General features: G+C 49.1%; 1 protein-coding gene across 1 annotated transcript in view; it reads right to left on the minus strand.

Annotated features, from left to right (window-relative positions):
* KIF26A (kinesin family member 26A) overlaps positions 1–13873 on the minus strand; it is a 94252-nt gene extending 80379 nt beyond the window's left edge. Inside the window, exons 1-2 of the mRNA XM_053946521.1 lie at positions 13631–13873; positions 13196–13441 (exon numbers count right to left, since the gene is read on the minus strand). Coding sequence (XP_053802496.1) covers positions 13196–13441; positions 13631–13684 — 300 coding nt within the window. The 5' untranslated portion in view covers positions 13685–13873. The remainder of the gene's footprint in view (positions 1–13195; positions 13442–13630) is intronic.
* Positions 13874–19673: the final 5800 nt, after the last annotated feature.

The raw sequence follows: 19673 nt of genomic DNA on the forward strand, positions 1-19673 counted from the left end.
GTTTCACCTTCGCCAGTTAATGTCTTAATCCACAGACTGAAGCAGGTCACATTATCTACACTTATCAAAGGCAACATTATGCTTCATAAGCTATTTTTCTGCTTCAGTAAGGAACAAGCACGTTTTATTTCTTACTATGTTTACCCATTAGCTCACTGAGCTGCATTATTGTTGGTCTTTCTGAGGCTCTCCTAGAATAGGAATGCATAAAACAGGATTTCCTCCAGCTCTGCATACCTACTTACTCCAGAGTCATTAATGACATAGGACTGGATTGAACAAAGACTTAACATCAAATGAACATTCAAAACAGCTGGGAACAAAAATATATCTGCCTGGAACACTGCATCTGTGTTTTGTCTTTTGAAAAATGCCAGTGAAGAGAAAATTCGCTTTCAAGACCACTTTTACAGGGATGTTTTCCTGAGAAAAAAACTAAACACTTGCATGTGGGACATGTATCCCAGTGGGCTCCAAATTAAGTTTATAGCAGTTTTTATACATAAATCTGCGAATCAGGTTGTCCTCTTTCTGGAGATCAGATGTAACTTAACTGCTGTCAAAAGGAATTCTGCAGAAAAGACCCAGGAGCTGCACAAGAATCCTCCAAAAACCCAAATGTAAATTGTCTTCCATGTGATAACAAGCAATAGCTGAAGTACCCAAGGGTAGGTAACTATCTTCAGAATGCAGCTCTGAGATTTTTAAGATACCTATAACCAATATTTTAAGGAAAACTTACAGATGTGTACATGTAAGAAAAATATGATAGTGTTCTAGGATTCATAGAAAATAAGGATTGGGTTCAGTGTTTAGCACCCAAAATAACCTTGGCACTCTGTTAAAGACCTCTGTATGGGTGGAGTACACAAAAGCAGTGGCAGCCAGCAGGTTGGGAGGCAATGCAGGGATGCATGAGGAGAAACACCACGGGCTCTCTGCAATGCTGTCAGCTCCCACCTGCCCCAGGACATTTCCTACCTCTGCCTACAAACACAGCGATTCTCCAACCGCTAAGTAAACAGCCTTTGGAGATAACAAAGCTTATTCTAATCCCCCACTGATGTCACTCCTGCATTGTACTCAGCTGAGCTACAAAACTCCTGGGTTAACTCACTGAACAGACCACTCCAAGAATCACTCCTGGGGTTAACTCACTCTGTAAGATCAGGATTACCTTAAATCTCTGTTGTTGCACAGACTTCAGAAATCCTGTTCAGGTACAGAAAGAAGTTTGTTTTTCACACAGTGATTCTATGTCTTTTCTTGTTGAATAACCAGACATTTTTCTGCTCACTTCCTTAGCAGCAGGTGGACCATGTCTTACCATTATGCTTAGTGACACAGTTTCCCCAAAGAAAGCACAAGCACAGCCTCTAGGAAGGACAGAATGCTATAGAGAATTTTTTTGACCCCAACCTCCTGAGAAAATTCACTTCCATGTCAAACCATGGCAACTAGCAAACAGGACGGTTGCTCCAGTCACAAGAAGGTAAAATCAGATTGGGCCTGACCAGTGTGGTGTGATTCTTGGAGTGGTCCTGTCCAGGGCCAGGAGTTGGACTTGTGGGTCCCTTCCAACTCAGGATATTCTATGATTCTAACAAGAGAAATTAAAATAAAAATCGTAAAAATAAAACAAAAAAAAGTAGAGACTTCCAATGAATCACCTCAGAGGACAATGTCTTTGTGCTCTCACTTGTGTTCACTTCCCAGGGTTATGTGTTCTGCATTTCAGTTCTTTAACTATCCACTCCACACTTCTCACTGCACCCAACCCTCCAAGAGCCAAACCCTCCCACAGGAATAAAACACTCAGTGAAGAACTCAGGGTGAGTCAGGAAAGCCAACCCCGCATATAACACATCTTCTGTGTCATCAAAAGACTTGGCAATAAGAAGCTGAAACCCAACTAAATTCTTACAGCACTGAGCTATTTTGCTTTTGAGCTGCGTGTGCTTATGAGCAGCCATGACCAGAATAATAAAAGAACACACAGCACAAAGCTGAGAACAGGAGCTCAAGTTGTGCCTGAATATTCACGCTCCCTGTCAGTCCCAAAGCAAGGTTTCTTTTGGAAAGCCTGAATATTGTCAGCCAGGGTTTTTTCCTCTTCAATAAGCTACATCACAGTTATAACAAATAGATCCTGGCACTATTTCCACACACATACACATAAACAGGTAATTATGTTCCCACTGAACAGAAAAATGAAGAGGACGTGCTGGAGAAAAGCAGATGGAGGTAATGATACCAACACAGAGAGATGGATTTGGAACACAGACATTGACCAGTTCTGCCGTCTGGCTTCCTCTGCAATTCACCCATGTAAATCAACTGAAACTGCACAGAGCAAACAGGCTTCATTTTCCACCTGTTAACACAGGTTATTGATTCCACTGTCAATAAAAGAACCACGATGCAAACTGCTATGAAATTAAAATCCAGTGTCGCATTTAACCAGAGACTGAAGTAGGGAGATGCACATTCAGGATGATGTATTGCTGAAAATACTCTTCCCCAAAACCACCTATGGCTCCCCAGAGGGTTGTTACCAAAGGCATGACTACTTCCCACTGCCAAACTGTCCTCAGGGAGCCAGTAAGACTCAGCCAGGGTGTTGCTCCTTGTGATCAACTGAGCAAATGCTGAGCACAAACTCCACCTTCCACACAAAAATCAGAGAAACCCATTCATAGCCTGTTTTTCACAACATGTCAGCATGAGAAACTGTCCCAACCACACAAATATTCTTCTAATCATTTGGCTCTTTGTGGATGTCTCAGATTTTAAACTTGACTAACCAGTAACTTCAGCAGAGGTCAGTCAAGCAGCAGTAAGGCTGCACGAGGTGGCAGGTTAAAGCATCTCATGTGTACAAGAGTACAAGTATGAAATTCAGAAAGGGCCCCCAGGGATCCCAATGCAAGACATGAAGATGTAATTAAAAACCATAAATCCATCAAATGAAAAATATGTAAACTTAATGTATTAACTCATATATTTTTCTTCCTTGAACACATTTGTCTTACTCTACACTCATTTGGAGCATACAAATAAAAAATTAAAAGTATCAGAAGAAATATTTCTTAATATGTAAAAAGTGAGTATGAATAATAAATGCTTTTTACTTTATTCTTACAGGTAATTGCTGAAAGAAGCTTTCTGAGCAGTCTGCTGAGATTCTGTGCATATTATGAATTATTTCAACTATATCTCCTCTTTACAAAATCCACAAAAGGACAGTATCCTACAGTGTTTCCATGCCACTCAATCATCCACACAAAATTACCCTTGTAAGAGCTTGTTGGAGGAATGTCAAATGTATTTGCCTGCCTTTGCAACAAAATCTTCAGAGAAAGACAAATAGCTCACAGTTTACAGTTACACAAGTTACACTAACACCTGAACATTTTAACTGCAGCTTCTGGGTTTAACTTTGAATTTCGAGCTACAGGCAAAATAGTTATAGGCCAAGTCCTGTCCCATGCTTCACCCACAGCATAGTTTTCAAGATACCTTACAAAAGCTCTGCAGTACCTGTAGATCAGACTAGGTCTAAGGCACATCTGCTAGAATGGGTATCTAGGACAAACAAGCCCTTCCATCTTCTGCTCACTGACCAGAGATGTAGCACCAAGTATTGACCAGAAATGACAGTGGCAAAGACATTTGTCCCTCACCTCCATCCTTCAAAGGCCAAATTTTGAAGAGCAAATTTGTCTCTTGTCATTAATGACATTTCCTTGGAACCAGGTTTCCCAGGGCCACACAGCAGTACGGCAACACCACCGGTGACCCAAAAGGAGTAGAGCAATTGAAGCAAGGATGGCCAGATTTCCTGATCATACAAGCCACTTGTTGGTCCTCAAGTTTCTGACAATTGTTCAGATTGTCACATTACACAGAGTCTTTGGAGACAGCTCCAGCTGCCCAGTTTTGGGGTGGGAATTGGACATGTGTCACCAGGCTGGCATAGTGCCACCGATCTCAACCCCTTCAGCAGTCTCACCTCCTGCAAAACACTCAGCAGCACCACTCTGCTGAAGGCTATGTGATGTACCCCGGGCATAGACACCATTCCTGAACTCCTCAGGAGCCACATAAAAGCCATGCAAAAGCACCAGGCAACCCCTAAAAAGAAATTTTTACTTGATAAAGCCAAATGCAAGCTGTAGGAAACTGCTGTAGTCTGAGATCTAGGAGAAAAGCAGCAATGCCAAAAGGAGTAAATACATGCTACAAAATACAATACAGTGAGAACAACATAAGGTAATAAATACAGAATACAATACAAACTGAGTAGATTTAACATCCCAAATTAGTTCAAACAAAAGCCAAACGCTGCCCACTTACAGTATAATCAGCACTGATAAATTTATACACACAGACAGCAACACAAACCGTATTGTTACAAATGGTATGTTGCAATAAAACAGGAAACACATTTAAACATAACCTTTTGAATGCTGTGAGAACCAGGACTAATGCTTCTCTTTCACTGTTCATGCTGAAAGCCAAGTCAGTGCCCAGCCTAGCCAGAAGTATCACATTTCAGTTTTGTACAGAAGGCCTCCCATCCCATTCACCTAGCAGTGTAAAATCCATCAGCAACATCAGGGGAAGATTTGCTAAGAGCTAAATGAAAATTGATCATGATCATCTTCCCAGAGCTGTCCAGTGTTCCAGTCAATCCTGCACAGATACTGATGTTTGGTAATAGCAGCCCAGCCCCAGCCAAAACTCTGAGCAGCTTGCAAATTTCAGGAAAGCTGATCAAGGACAAATTTTAAGACTTGGCTCAGAGAAGGAGGTTGTACTCACCTAAGCTTCTTTTTGTGATCAAGAGCTGAGATTTCTCTGATTCATTATACAGCAGTCAGACTCTTGGTGATAAAACAAGCACGCAACAAGGGCATTATGCTGCCTAAAATAGGTGGATATATTTATACTAAACATTTTTTGTCCAACATGAAAATGAACATCTGCCAGCTATGTCTTAAAGGCTCAAGCAACTTCAAAGCAAAGTCAGTCCAAAGAACTATATGGCAAAGATTTACATTCCCTTTAGCATATCCTAGAGAAGAATACATTATTCCTTCTAAGTGACATATTCCCAGCATATTCCAAATGATAGCAATAATAATTTGAAGCTTTGCTCTTAAGTTCCTCTACAAAATTTAGCTTTCTTTCCATTGAAAAGTAAAACATTTTTAACGAAAAACTAATAATTAATACACTTTGGCATAAACTTCAGCAGCAGTAGGAGGGACTGAAGTCACTGAGAGCCCCCAGTTAACAAGGCCACATCACATTTCCACAAGGTAACTTTCCAGTTCCATCACAGGGAGGCATCGTGCAGTATGCAGATAAAACCTTTTTAGGTACTACCAGCACAGCTCTAACCCCTGCTCCCTGAGCTGATCTGACACCTGCTGCTTACTGAAGCTCCACTTCAACTGAACACAGACCACAGACCTTCAGACTTCTTCCACAGCCTCACCACTCCTCTCCCCGTGAGCTAGCAGATTTTCAGCGCTACCTTTTACTACCTTTACAGTCTATCTGAAGTCCCCAGATTTTTTAGCTCTTTCTGCTGTTGCAGTGACCCCAGTTCCAGAAACCCCTCCCAACACCTGACCTGAAAGTTCAGTTGGAAGTCACAGAGTCCACTATTTTCTGTGTCCCTGTGCTATATATTCTTATTATGCACATTACAGGAGCAGTCAGCTCTTCTAACAGCAGTTGATGATACTTAATACCATACAAGCAAGAGAGAGTCCCCACCACAAAAAAAGTTTTTAGTGCAAATGAACAAAAGACGGAAGCATTTTCTCTTTGCTGAGCAAAGGAGAAATTAAGCCCATGGGTATTAATCTGCTTGCCCAAATTCACAAATTCAGTGACAGATCTAGGGATTAATTCAGATTTTGCATCCCTGCAGTGGGATAATTCCTGTTAACAGAGCAGGAGGTATGATTCTCCTTGAAGTAAGGCCCCAGTTTTCTCCCATAAGTCACTATCCAAAATTAGTAGGCACTTGTAAAAGAAGCCAGGCAGGTCCCAATCACAAGCACAGCCAGCAATAGACAAGATTCCCACCTTTCCAATGATGCCTTTCACTTGGGGATATGCTGGACACCTAAATACAAAATAGTTATTCCAGTGCTGCAGGTCTGCAGTCAGATGACAAGGAGACAAATCCAGACAAGTTGAATTCCACTGATTTCCAGTAAATAATAAAGAGCAGATACAGTACTTCCAACTGGACAGCTGCCTGCCCTATTCAGTGTGACCAATATCCAATATCCTTCAGGATCTAGTTCCTGAAGGTAATCCAATGTTGAGAAAGGCAAAAGCATTGGCATGAAAAAATATTCCATAAGACATGCAGATGCTTTCAGAGAGGTTCTCCTTGTCTAACCAGGTGAAGCAAAATCTCTGCTCACTTTTCATGACAAAATATTCATCTGCCAGCTGAAAACCTAGGGAATAACTGGCTCTTCCCTACATCAGCATCTTCACTGTGGCAAGAACAATTCAGACCCAAAGAGTGCAGCTATTTTGGGGTACCCGAGCAGCAGGAGACACGTGCAACAACTGTGAACACTGTGGGTAATCCTGGTCGTGGAGGGGAAAAAAAAAAAGAAAGAAAATCCTGGTGGTTTCAGTCATCCCCACTCCTATACCCTGTAGTGCCAGGTCACAGCAGCAGCCACTATCAGCTGCTGTGAGCCAGGGACGAGGAGGAGGATGACTACTGCCTCCAACAACCTCATTGTTAACAAGTCAGAGGCTGGGATCACTGTAGGTGGAAACTCTTGGCAAAAACAATAAAGCAGCTACTACATATTTCAACAGGTTCAAAGTAACCTCAGATGTTAGGAGCAGATGCTCTTTTCCACCCCCTGGGATTTTGAAATGGTTTATGTGTTTCCTCCCTTTCCCCTAATAGGGCAGGGTGCTGAAGGAATTAGCCAGAGAAAGAGCCAGAGAAACACTAATTACCCTCAGCTACCCAGGAGACCACAGCACCTTCAGCTAATTGTGCAACCCCCACTCCCCTACTTCAGATCCCCCAGAGAGAAGGTCTCTTGCCTCCAGCATCCAAACTGCAAGATAATCCCTCTCACCTGTATTTTAAAAGGGCATGCTTGAAAATCCTAAGTGTCTAAAGCAAAGTCATTACAATTAGTTTCCGCAGCCTATCCTGTCACACCGGGAACGACTGCGCCGAGTCAAAGGAGGGAACTGCTCGTGTCAACATATTTGACACAGTGCTGTCACTAACCCTGTTATTAGACTGCACACGTACCTGAAATCCACATCTGAGCTCATTGCCTGGAGCTCTCCACAGCCAAGTCTCTGCAAGAGTCTCTCTCACATAATTAAATATTAAATGTGCATCTTAAAAAAATGCCCCGTAGTTTCATATTTATTAACTAAGACTTTACTTTTCGACTTACACATTTTTTAAATGTTAAGTATAGAACATTTTAAGGCACATTTAGAAGAGCCTTAATGCTTGCGAAGAGCCATGAAAATTGGATTCCTCTAGAGAGCAATCTTTAAAAGACAGCTCTCCCACTCAATTCCCCTTATCCATATCAACCCAGATGCAGAGAGATCTCCCACGAAAATGAAAGAGCCCCCAAGTAACAGAGGACCCCAAACTTAGCCAAGACTCAGCTATGTCACCATTGTGACTGCCAAATTCCAGGCAGTAAGGGCTACCCCAGTAGTAAGGGTTGACACACTAACAGAAAACAATGGGCACAGGCAGGAAAACAGCAGGAACTGCTCCTAAAAGCTTACACCAATTCCACATGCACCTCAAGTGTTGCAAGAAGCCCCCATACATGAATCCTTGTTCTTTCAGGGAAGCACGACCCTGCAGGCAAACACTGAGGACACAGAACCCTCTCCCAGGGTCCTCCACATGGAGCACCCAACAGTGCACAGCGAGGAGACAGGTACTGGCAGCCAGGGATCACGAGCTCTCCTTGCCTCAATTCCTGCTGATACCAGGCCATCAGAGCGGCCATGGTGGGAATTACAAAGCATCCCTGACTCTCACACATCAAGACTACAGTCCTCAATCCCATGCCTGTCCTCTCAGCCTGGTTTTCAAGAGCACTAGGAACTACTGCATGGTCCTTCTTTCCAACCTTCTTACTTACAACCCTTCTTAATAGCTTTTGAACCTGTCAAATGATCTAAAATTGAGGCAGAAGGCTCAGAACAAGTTCCTACAACTTCCACAAACTATGAGAGAGATTGGGCAGTATCCACATGTTATTAGTTGCTTGGCAGAAGCCAGATGGCCAAGCCCTAGCTTACTGTCAACCAACCAGTGTGTGCAGCTGTAGAGAAGATGCTGCCTCTTATGAAGTCATATGGGACAAGGAGGGAACAAATACAGTTCAACATCCATCCTACAGACCCTGCTTCCCTAGTTCTGCTGCTGGTGGGAACGTGGGGGAGTTATTTAGCACACAGGAGAAGCTTATAGGAAAGAGCCTGCCCATCCCAAAACTCTGTTCTTCATCTCCCCTTCAGGTGATGCAATCAGCAGCACACACAGGTGTGCCACCAAGAGACCATCACTTTGCCCAGACGGAGGAGTGATGGGAGCTCAGTCCAGCAGCACTGCCTGGCATTTGCACAAGTAAGACACATCCATGTAAACAGCACATCTAAAGCCACTGTCATCTTCCCTTTTTTCCAAGAGCACCAGCACTCAGAAAAGCTCTTCCTCCAACACTGGCTGGTGTAACACTGAGCCCTGACAAGGATACAGCAGGCTAGGACTTGCTTAGCTCTCTCAAATGATTCATGGTTCATCAGCAACAAAGGCATAACCTGTCCTGGTCACTGAGCTGGCAGCGTGATCCTTTGTGCCCAACTGCAGTTTATCTGGGCAGCTGGGAATACAGGACTTTTTAGGTATTGAGGAACAAAAAATTGTGAACTCCACCAGCAAAAGAGCCACATTCTCTCTTCTGTGTCCTTCAGGCCCTTGGAAGCCGTTCAGTGGTGTGCCTCATGTAACATACAGTGCAGATAATGCAACAGGGGTAAAAATTCAAAACAAAACAACAGAACAGGGAAGAAAAGAAGCTCTTAAAAACTAAGACAGCAAGAACTTCCTGAACTCAAGCTATAAAACAAAATTAATGTTTCTGCCCTGTTTAATGTTGCCTCTAGCACCTGCCTGCACTGGCAGTAGGTACAGTATAAATTGCTCAGACTGGGGGTGTCTGGGGTGAGGGTGGATGGGAACAAGTGAAATGCAGTGTCTGAATCCCTGGACTGGGGAAACATGATCATCAAAGCTAATCACTTCCAAAGTGAACGTCTGCTGGTCTTGGCCTCCTTTCAGTACAGATAAAAAAATTCTTCTCATACAGTATACCTGGGCACAAGCATTACTTTTCTACAACCAAAATATTTACACCAGTATAAATCCCTTCTGTGGATGTAGTTGGATGTGTGTGTGTGTATTCCTAACACCAGGAGAGCTTTTCTCCTCTGCTCATAAGGGATTAGCTAAAACCATTTTACAGTAGCTTTATATCCTTAAGGCTATTGCCTGTGCCAGAGGCAGCACAGAGTGCACCTCCAGAAATGCAGCTACAGGAGCACATCTCTCATATTGAACAGTCCCTTCCTCTCCACTTCCTTGTGGAGACACACACCTCAGTCTGACATACACCTCTGCAGAAGTGACAGCATGTTTGGGTTTTACCTAACAGGGGCAATCACACGAATTTATTAATTAGCATTTGTGAAACACAATGAAGAATTTAGGTGCTAAGAAATATTATTACTAATTTAATCTACATCCCATTCAGTACTCAGTGTCTCCCGAAACTGCCAACAATGATGCCAATTAGTGGTAATTGTGGTTTGTGACAAGGCAATTTGCCAACTGGGAGTGAAACACAGACCACCAACTCATTTCCCATGGATTGTCCCACAGCTGCCAACAGCAACAACTTCCAGGCACAGCAACCTGCTCTCCACTCCAGCCAGAACTCTGGCAGTAGGAGATGCTGTATCCCATTACCAACTCTCCAAGGACACAGCCTGCAAAACTTTCAATTAGGGATAAACCAAGATACCTTGTTTTTCCCTCCTACATTAGTTCAGTACATGACCCAGTAACTGATGCCAACACTGCAATACCAAAATGTTAATCTGGGATAATTTCAGATTAAACTTCACTTGGCTCCATCCACACTTAATGAAAATCACATTTTGATTCACACACAGGCCTCACTGTGGTAGAAAACTGTAAAGGCAGCAACAGTAAACTGAAGGGAATTGAGAGTGTAGGATGCAGTAAATCTTGAGCTTGGGAGACTGTTTAAAGAGTTTTAACATAAGCAAAGAGGTGTATCTTTTTATCAGCTGTCCACAGAGATTTGGAGGACTTTGAAGAGACACAAACAACTAACAGTATTCTGTAATCAATGCACATCATCTGAGCACTGAAACTTTAAATTATTTATATATTTTAAATATGTCTAATTGAAAGGATAGCAACACAAACTGTATGAATCATAGCCCTCTCAAGTAATTAGATTTGTTATCCCTGCAGACTGCAAACAGTACCTCGGTTTTCTATTCTAATGTGAATTCAATCCCTTGTCAGCTGCCCCACGCATGAGAATACACCTCCACTCTTTCATCAGGAAAGATATCAACAGCAGGAAACTAGCCCTTCTTTCATCTCTGAGGCACCCACCCACCTTTCCAAAGGGTTTTCAACCAGGTGTGGAAACCTTTCTGAATCTGTGCTGAAAGATCTCTTAATTATTATGGCAAAGGAGGTAAATCCTTTGAGAGCAGCATGCTCCAAGCAGTAGCCTTCTGGTGTTTACTCATCCAGTAGTTGCTTAGTTTGACAGAGCATTAGAAGAGCTTGTAGGAAACTTCGGACTTGCATTGTATGGGCATGAAACTCTTACAGAGAGGAGCTGCTTTTTCAGATGTCTTGTTATATAATTAAACAAGAGGAGGGGAAGGGGGGGAGGAATCGAGCAAGCTGCCTTTTTGGCACAAACATTACATACTGCTCACCCTGCCAGCATATTGCATCAGATTCCCACTGCAAGGCCAATTCACAGCAGCTGAGTAGCCGAACCCCTGCCTATTATCTCCTGCTAACCTACTTCACGCTCACAAGGCAGTAAGGACAACTGTTTATTGCATCTTCCTTCCTGAGGAGCTGCTCACCACACCAGGACTAGAGGGAATCTGAGCTTGCAATTAGGCTCCAGGTCTCACAAGTGTCAGAGAATGCAGTTTTCAAGAGATTTCAACCATCAAGCCTTACTGCACAGCGAGTGAACTCCAGGTGTCTGTTACTCGGTGCTCAGGTCTGCCGAGGGTCTGACACTGTGGTGACTCCTATTTTATTATGTTTCTAGGCACGCTTTGAAACCCTGCAGAAAAGGGGGATTAATTTACCCATCATCAAGTGCTTATCAAGGAAGTCCCCCGAGACCTGCAGGAAGGAGACCACACAAACAGGCCTTTGCTCACAGGTCTCCTCACCTGAACACCTGGCTGAGGCCCCTGACTCTCCCACACTGGGAATTTTTTTTTCCCATGGCAGAGATCCGCTCACAGATAGGACCCAATTCTTTATAGGAGAGGCCCACCCCAACATAGGAACATGGGTTTCTGTGCTCCTCATTGAAGCAGCCTATCTCAGGCACTTCACAAGGGAAATTAAACTTCTTTCCACCATTTGCAGCAATCCAGAAAACAAAAGGTCCAACAGTCCTGAATGCAGTGAGATAAGATATGTGACCTTTTACACCACAGAAATAAGAGCCTACTCCTAGCCCAGCAAGCCAAAAGAGAGACTCCTGTCGATTTCAAAAGGCTTTGGATCTGGACTGAAAATGCAAACCACACTGTGCATTCGGACACTGCTCCACAATGCACTTCCAAACAAAACTATATTTAGATTCAATGGGAATTCTGTAGATCATACAGGAACTCTTTGAATGAAAACGAAGGTCAGTAGGGTTTGGCTTCCTCTTCAGACCCTCCCCCCCATTCTTGCAAACATCCAGATAAGCATTGTTTAGAAAACAATACATTACTTCCAAATGTTATCAAAACCCCAACACAGGTTTCGTGTGTCCTGAAACAGAATCTCAGGGTCTTCTGTTGCATTTTCCCCTATCAGCTAATTCTCAGGATCTCTTCAGATGTCTAGGCAAGACTCTGTATCAAGACTGTATGTTTTCACCTTTCAAGATCTTTGCTCTAGCTGCTCTGACAAAGGAAAAGCAATGAGGATAATAAAGGCCTTTGATAGGAAAAAAAAAAAAAAAAAAAACCAAACACGGAAAGGAAAAGCTGTATAGACAACTACAATACATGCCAATAAAGCTGCACCTGTGTAAGAGGGAAACTCTTGGCATCCTCATGCACTTTCTCCATTCCCTACCAAGTATTAAGTGCCACCGTGCAGCACAAACTGGAGGAAAATGACACAGCCAGTGCTTGCCCGAGGGACATTAAGGACAGGAGTAAGCCCGTCAGCCAGGCACGTTCAAGCACCCAGAGGGCAAAAGCACAGCCCACTCAAAAATCATCCATCCCACTCAAAGTTTCCTCCAGCGCCACAGACACAAGTGTTTGATTCTCAGCTGCACTTTATCGGCTTCTCGGAAGGAGGAGCTGAACGCCTGTCACCGGCAGCTTCTCTTAGCGAAGCCAAACCCCAGTCGCAACACCGAGCCGGCATCCCCGGGGCGGTGTCAGCAGGGCTGGGCGGCCCCGGGTCCTGCGGAGGCACACGGGGAGCTCCCCCCGCACCCGGGCTCTGGGGTGCGTCCCGCACGGCACCTGCACAGCCGCTTCTCGGCTCTTTCGCTCCTCTTGCCAAACTCCCCGTTTCATTTTTAACTGTTTCTGGCAGCCGGTGGCTGTAGCAACGGGTGAGCGTCCAGCCGCACAGTTTCGCTTTTCGATAAAAGCCTGGGACGGGAAATCCTTGAACTTCTGAAGAACCCTCCCGGGTTGGAAGTCTCCGGCTTTGCCGTCACGCTCCCCTCCCAAATCCTTTGGGGATGTACCTGTGACCCCGTGCGGGCCGGGGCCAGGCTCCAAAACCCCACCCCCACCCCCCCCCCCCCCGCGACCCCCCGGCGGTGCTGGGCGCTGCACTTACCGGCGGGGCGTTGGGCGGGCAGCCGCCGGCAGCCAGCCGGGCCGCCTGCCTCCTCAGCTCGGCCAGCTGCGCCTGGCAGCTCCGGCACCAGCCCCCGGCCGCCGCCCGCTCCAGCGGCCGCGGCTCGGTCCCCGCGGCGGCTCCCGCTCCCTCGGGCGGCGGGCGGCTGGCACAGCGCTCCTCCTCGGCGGCGGCCGGCGGCCTCTTCCGCGGGGAGAGCTCCCGCACCCCGCTCCCCTCCGCCACCTGCGGAGACAGCACAGCTCAGCAACGCGGGACGCGGAGGCAACGCTGCTCCCACCCTCCTCGCGAGGGAAAAAAAAAAAAAAAAAAAGTGAGGAAGATTTAAAAAAAAATAAGAAAAAAAATTTTAAAAGGGAAAAAACCAAGGAAAAACTCAACCGCGGGGAGGAGATGAGTGTTGTAGGAACTTACCCCCGGCGCCCGGGGATCAGGTCCCGGAGCCTTCCTGCCGGCGGCCGCGATCATGATAGCGGGGGATGCTCCTCTGCCCCGCGCCCCGCTCCGTTAGTGCGAGCGGCGCGGTGCCCGGCGGCGCGGCCGGCCCGGGGCGCCCATAGCGGGACGGGGGTCAGGGGTGCCAACAGTGATCGCGCCGGGTCCCCGCCGCCCGGACTGCCGCTCTAGGTGATGTTGCCTCCCATACTGAGACGGGAACGAAGTTTGGGATGGGAGAGGGAGGAGTGAGCTCCCCACGGCGGCACGGGGAAGGACCCAGAGCACCGGAGCACGTCGGCAAAAAAAGCTGGAAAAGTGCTCCGAGGCCAGGGGAGGAGGGACTGGACTGGGCTGGGCTGGGCGGGGTGGGGTAAACGGGGCGGGGGAGCCTCGGCCGGGGCGGGCTGGGGTTCGGGTTTAGGTTTGGGATACCGGCGGGGGGAGAAAGATGCCATTTCATAATGGCCCTACGGGACAGTGCCAAAATCAGTGTGAGTCGTTGCTTCCTTCACACTCTAACACCCAAATTCCTCGGGAGTCGGGAAAAAAGGGCCGGCCGCGGGGTGCGGTCCCGCCGCAGGGCGCGGAACAGAAAAGCGGTGCTGGGGCTGCGGACCAGCTGCCGGCGGGGGTCAAGGTCCGGCCGGGGTCCGCTCCCCTCGCTCCGCCCGCGGCTGCCGCTCTCCTGCGCGGGCTGGGATACGGTGCCCCCGCTCCGCAGGCAGATGCGCGGTGACGCGGGACACAGGCCCCGCGGGGCCAACTCTCCCGCCGCCCGGCGGGCGCGACGGGATGCTCCTACACGCGAAAATTGACCTGACAGATGGAGAAATTAACGTTCGCAGCTAATTGTCTACTTGGCTGCCGCTCCGGCTCGTGTATTTAGCACTTTTCTCCTTTTTTTAGTTTTTACCCCCCCGAGAGCGGAGTGCGCGCCGCTGTCTGTCACGGGGCCGGTCCCGCGCGGGCGGCGGTGGCGGGGCCGGGACGTGCCCGGGCTCGGCGCGGCCGCCGTCCCTGTGACCAGAGCGCCCCCTGCCGGCGCCGCCGCGCCCGCGGTCCCGCCCGGGACGGAGCAGCCCGAGCCGGGGCCCCGCGGGGCCGCGCCGGGTGACGGCGGCCTCTTCCCCGGAGATGCCAACGCGGCTGCTGGGGCCCTCCCCCGCCACCGCGCGAGTGGGTGCTGGTGGAGCATGGGGTAAGGTCTTAAGGTCTGTGGTGAGGTGGGTATCGCCGAGCACAAAGAGTGGGGAAACACATACATATGGGGGGAAAAAAATAATCCCGCCCCAGGAGGCACCTTTACGCCACTGCTTTAACTTTTCTGTCTCTCCCCGCACGTGTGTGAAGCGCCCCACCGGCCCCACCCCTAAGGGTGCATGCCCTGGGGCAGGGCTGGGGCCGTGGGCGACAAGCACAGCCCTGAGGCGCGCCCCGCACCGCGGGCAGAGAGAGCCCCCCTGCACTGTGATCGCTACCCCTCGCCTGCCCGGACCGCCCGCAGCCCGGGAAAAGTTAGGGTGCGAAAGTAAAGCGGTGACACGGGGGACACGGGTGGGTACCCGGGGGCTGCCGTGTGCCCCTCTTGGGGCTGGCGAGAAACCGGGACTGGCACAGACACAGGCACCAGGGCGCCGCGCCCCAGCTCCCTTCTCCCGCCTGCTCGGGGTAATGCTGCTCTCCGGGAAGTTGCTCCGAAATTTCCTGTGCCCAAACAACGTCTGCAAAACCCTCCCGCGGCTCCAAGGCTCGGGTTGGATGGGACGGGGGGTAAAGGGGTGGGCTCCCCGGCCGACGCTGGGCTGAGCCGCGCTACGGAGCTGAGCAATTTCCTTTTCTTAGTAAGTACAAAACCCTCCTAGAAATAGCGGGACGCGGTGCCACCACTCGCCATCTGAACCCGAGGTCACATAAGGTGCCGCGGTCCTCACGGGGAAGTCTCAGGAGGGCTCCGGCAGCGCGGTTCCCCCGCGCCCCTCCGCGGAGCCGCCAGGACTGTTCGTGGTGCTGAAACCTGCCCGACACCGCCGTCCGCAACTTCGCACCGCCAAGTTCGACACCCGCTTCCCGTGAGCCGGCCCTCGACCCCCTTCGGGGCCCCATCTGCCCCAGACGGCGTCAAGATCCCCTTACCCTGGCTTTCCTCCGCAGGAGGTGGCTGGTGAAGCCGAAGATGATCTCCGAGTCCAAGCACAAGGCTCCTATCTCCAAGAGGCTGGGATTTTTCCTCGTGGCGTTGGAGGCATCGGACGATTTTTGAAAAGCCATAGTTTGGGGTTTGAAATATCCTGCTCCCTGAGCGGAGGCGATGTATTTGTATACACACACAGAGGAGGGAAAAAAAGAAAAAGGATAAAATAGCAAACACCTCCCACCCCTTAAAAAAAGAAGGAAAAAAAAAAAAAGAAAAAAAAAAAAGCCAGGCGCGGGTGAGTTACTCCGTCATCTGCCAGGATGCGCCGCCGGAGTGAGGTAGCCAGCAGCCGGGCAGACTCGCCAGTCTCCTTGCCTCTCTCTGCTGCTCTCCGCCGCTCTCCCTCCTCCCGTTTTATCCCCCTCTCAGCGCACCTTGCCTGACGAGCGAGCGCGGGCGCGGAGCCCTCAGCGCCCCACAGGCGCTGGGGCCGCGGCCGGGGCCGCCGCTGCGCTGGGTGCGCGGGGCCGGCAGCGCCCTGCTCCCCCGCCGCCGGCCATCAGCTCGCCGAGCGAGGGGGCTCCCACCGCCCGCTGGCCAGGAACCCGCACTACGAGCCTCCTGCCTCCCCCCATCCACTGCTGGGTGGGTTTAGTGGCTGGGTTGGTGGGTTGTTTTTTCCCTCCTCCTTCTCCTCCTCCTCCGGGGTGAGCGCAAGGAGGGAAAAGCTGCCAGTGAAAGTCAGTTTAGGAGGGAAGAAAGACACGCACAAAAATAAAGGAAAAAAAACAGGGGAAGGTAAAAAAAAAGGAAAGCCTGAGGGAGCAGAGTAAAGCACTTTCCGGAAGGGACGCGGTCTTCCACTCCTCCAAAAAGCTTCCCCCTCTTTTCTCCCCACTGCTTAATTGTATTTGCAGTGGGTGCGGACGGCAGGAGGGAGCGAGGGGCCGAGACACAGGTGCCCGATGGCTGCTCCCGGATCGGGCAGCCCGCCCTGTGCGCTGCCTCTCCGGCCGCCGCCTCCGCCGCGTGTCCCAGCCTGGGGGCCGGGCAGGGCTCGGGGGTCCCCGCAGGGGCGCGGCCCATCCCGTCGGGGCGGGCGGGATGGATGGAAGCGGCGAGGGGGCTCCGGGCAAAACGCTAATCCCTTCCCGCGTATTTTGCCGCTAAACAAATAATCCCCCCCCCTGACAAAAGCATTATCCCGCTTCATATGGCCTGCAGTGAAAGGGAGTCGAATAATCTATTTATGCGCGCCGCCCGCCCCGCCCGGACACCGGCTGCTGCTGGGCGGGGGGCAGCCGGGGCCGCTGCTCCCAGCTGCGACCGGGGCAGGGCTGAGGTCCTGCTCCGCAACCTGGCCCCGGCCGGAGCCCTGCACTTCGGGAGGGAGCTACGGGATGGTGGCGGCTGCTGGGGAGCGGGGGGGGAAGGAGGAAAGGAGGGACAGAAATGAAGAAGGGGAAGGGGAATCGAGGGGAGGAAGGGAGGGAGGGAGGGAGGGAGGGAGGGAGGGAGGGAGGGAGGGAGGGAGGGAGGGAGGAAGAGGAGAGAAGAGACCAAAGATAGAAGTCTTAAGTCTCTATGGCCATGAAAGGACACCGTAGTTTATTCTGAATTTAATCAGATGTCTGTTCTGGGCTTCCCAGCTCATGATGATTCTGTGTGTTAAATGAAGAAAGTGGGTTAATGGGTGTCTCTGTAGGATGGAGGTGTACAGATGTAACAGGCAGGCACTAAAGCAGTGCTGGCAGGGATAAGAGGACTGTGGGAGTGGTGAGATGCTTACAGCAAAGGTGCAAGGATTTGTTTGACTCCTCACTGCATTCCTGCGTGATGTCCAGCTATCAGAGCAGAGACATGCCAATGTGTTAGCTGGTCCCTGAACGTATCTGGAAATGGTGTCTGCAGGGACTCAATCCCTGGGCCACCTTGCCCAGACTCACCCTCTCAACCCCCACCAACCCTTTCCCAGCCTCCTGTCCTGCTGTGCACCACTATGGCCTTCAAAGTCTTCCACCACCCTCCCCTGCACAAGTGGGATGCTCCCCAGCCACAGAAGATCCCGATGCTTGGAAGGTCTCACATTGCCAAGGGAGTACGAATAAGTGGGTGAAGAGGAGTGCAGAAGAAAAAACTATTCAAGCAAAATGATGGTATGGACATCAACAGTCCAGGTAAAAAGGGTCCCCACCCAGGCACTCAGTTCAGGTGTTCAGCATGTGGTAGAACAGTGCCCATCACAAGAACCAGAAGCATGAAATGTCACTTCCCAGTCACTGGAGTCTTTCCACCTTGGCTTGGAAACATTCAACAGCAGAGAAAAACTCAGCCAGGTCAGTAAGGCTTGTTGCCTTCTCTGGAGAAGGCCTGGGGCATGTGTCTCCATCCCCCACATTTTCAGACCAACCAAATTTAAGCACTCACACCATGCTCAAAGACAGCCCAGGCCTTCCCTGTCCTCATGCCACCTACAGCCCACCGTGACTTCCTTCCCCAACACAGTTTATCCCTCTTCCCTGACTCTTGGCAAAGTTCCTAGGAAAGTCTGGGTCTAAAATATACCCTGAATGTCAGGTACTGAGGGTCCCTGTGCAATCCCAACCTCTCCCCTAATCTTGGAGAGTCTCCCTTTAATCACCCCTATTAAAGCAAATATCTCCCCACCTCACTGCCCTCAGGTGTCTTGTCGATAAACAAGCTGAAGGGAAAGTTATTACCTTTTATTCATGGTGTCTAAACTAAAGTAAAACATCAACAGGGTGACTGTACATAATAATATACTAGATAAAGTCAATTTTTCTTGGGCCCTCTGAAAGCGATTCCTGAGCATTAAAATGGGTCTCTTAATAAATACCTTATCTCCCTGCCACAGAGCCCTGGCTGCAGATAACCAGACAGCCATTACTGTACCTCTGAAATAACCCCATTTCCATCAGGGCCACTTCAAACAGGCTTCTCTTTAAAGACCCCCGCCTCTTCCCCCAGGGGAGGTGGGAAAAGGCTTGAACCTCCCTGGGTGGGGGATTTCATCCAAGTCCCCAAGCATGGTGTGGGGTTACTGCATTGCAATGCATTCCCTTCCGCAAATAACCATGGAGCAAGGCATTCTGCCTGCTAGCCACAAGCCAAATCCATCCCCCTTGTGCTCTGCTTTGGGGTGAGCAGTGCTGCGCTCCCACAGTTCTGCTCGCCTGGGCCTGCTCTGCAAGCAGAGAGAAAGTTGGGCAGGAGAGGAGGGACGTGGCAGGCAGCTCCCACCTGGAGGGAAACAGCCTTCCCAGTGTGTGCATCCCAGGCTGCAAGGTGATGCTGTACAGGTTGCACTGGAGCCCTTTATGAATACACCATACAGGTGATAGTGGATTTATTAAGTATATTGCTGTGATTTCACATTTAATTTACTAAGAATACAATGGTTTGGGCTAGAGGACCCAAGGGAAATCTAGGCAAGAGTGAGCAAAAATCCATGAAATTCAATGTAGCACACTAATCATGGAGGCATTATAGTATTAATTGCTATAATGATATACTTCTAATCCTATCTTACACTGCACCACATAATTTCATTGGGTAAGAGAGGAAAGGAATTAAATTTAGTTCAATACAGGCAAGCGTGTAACTTAATAGAGTAGTTCAACTCCAGCACACTCTGGGGTTTAGGGCTGATGTCACATAACATGGTCAGCAGCAGGGAAGAAGGATGGCACAAGACTTTTGACACCCTCAATGAAATCTGGAAGCAATATGGGAAAATGTTAGATATCTGCTTTTCAAGAGGCAACCTGGCCATATAAAGGATAATTAGAATTCGTTGCAAAGATGATTTATCATGTCTATCATTGTGCTTGAAAAGGCTAGGTCACCCATGAATGCTGATGAAAT

The sequence above is a fragment of the Vidua chalybeata genome, chromosome 6, assembly GCF_026979565.1.
Source record: "Vidua chalybeata isolate OUT-0048 chromosome 6, bVidCha1 merged haplotype, whole genome shotgun sequence".
Taxonomy (NCBI): domain Eukaryota; kingdom Metazoa; phylum Chordata; class Aves; order Passeriformes; family Viduidae; genus Vidua; species Vidua chalybeata.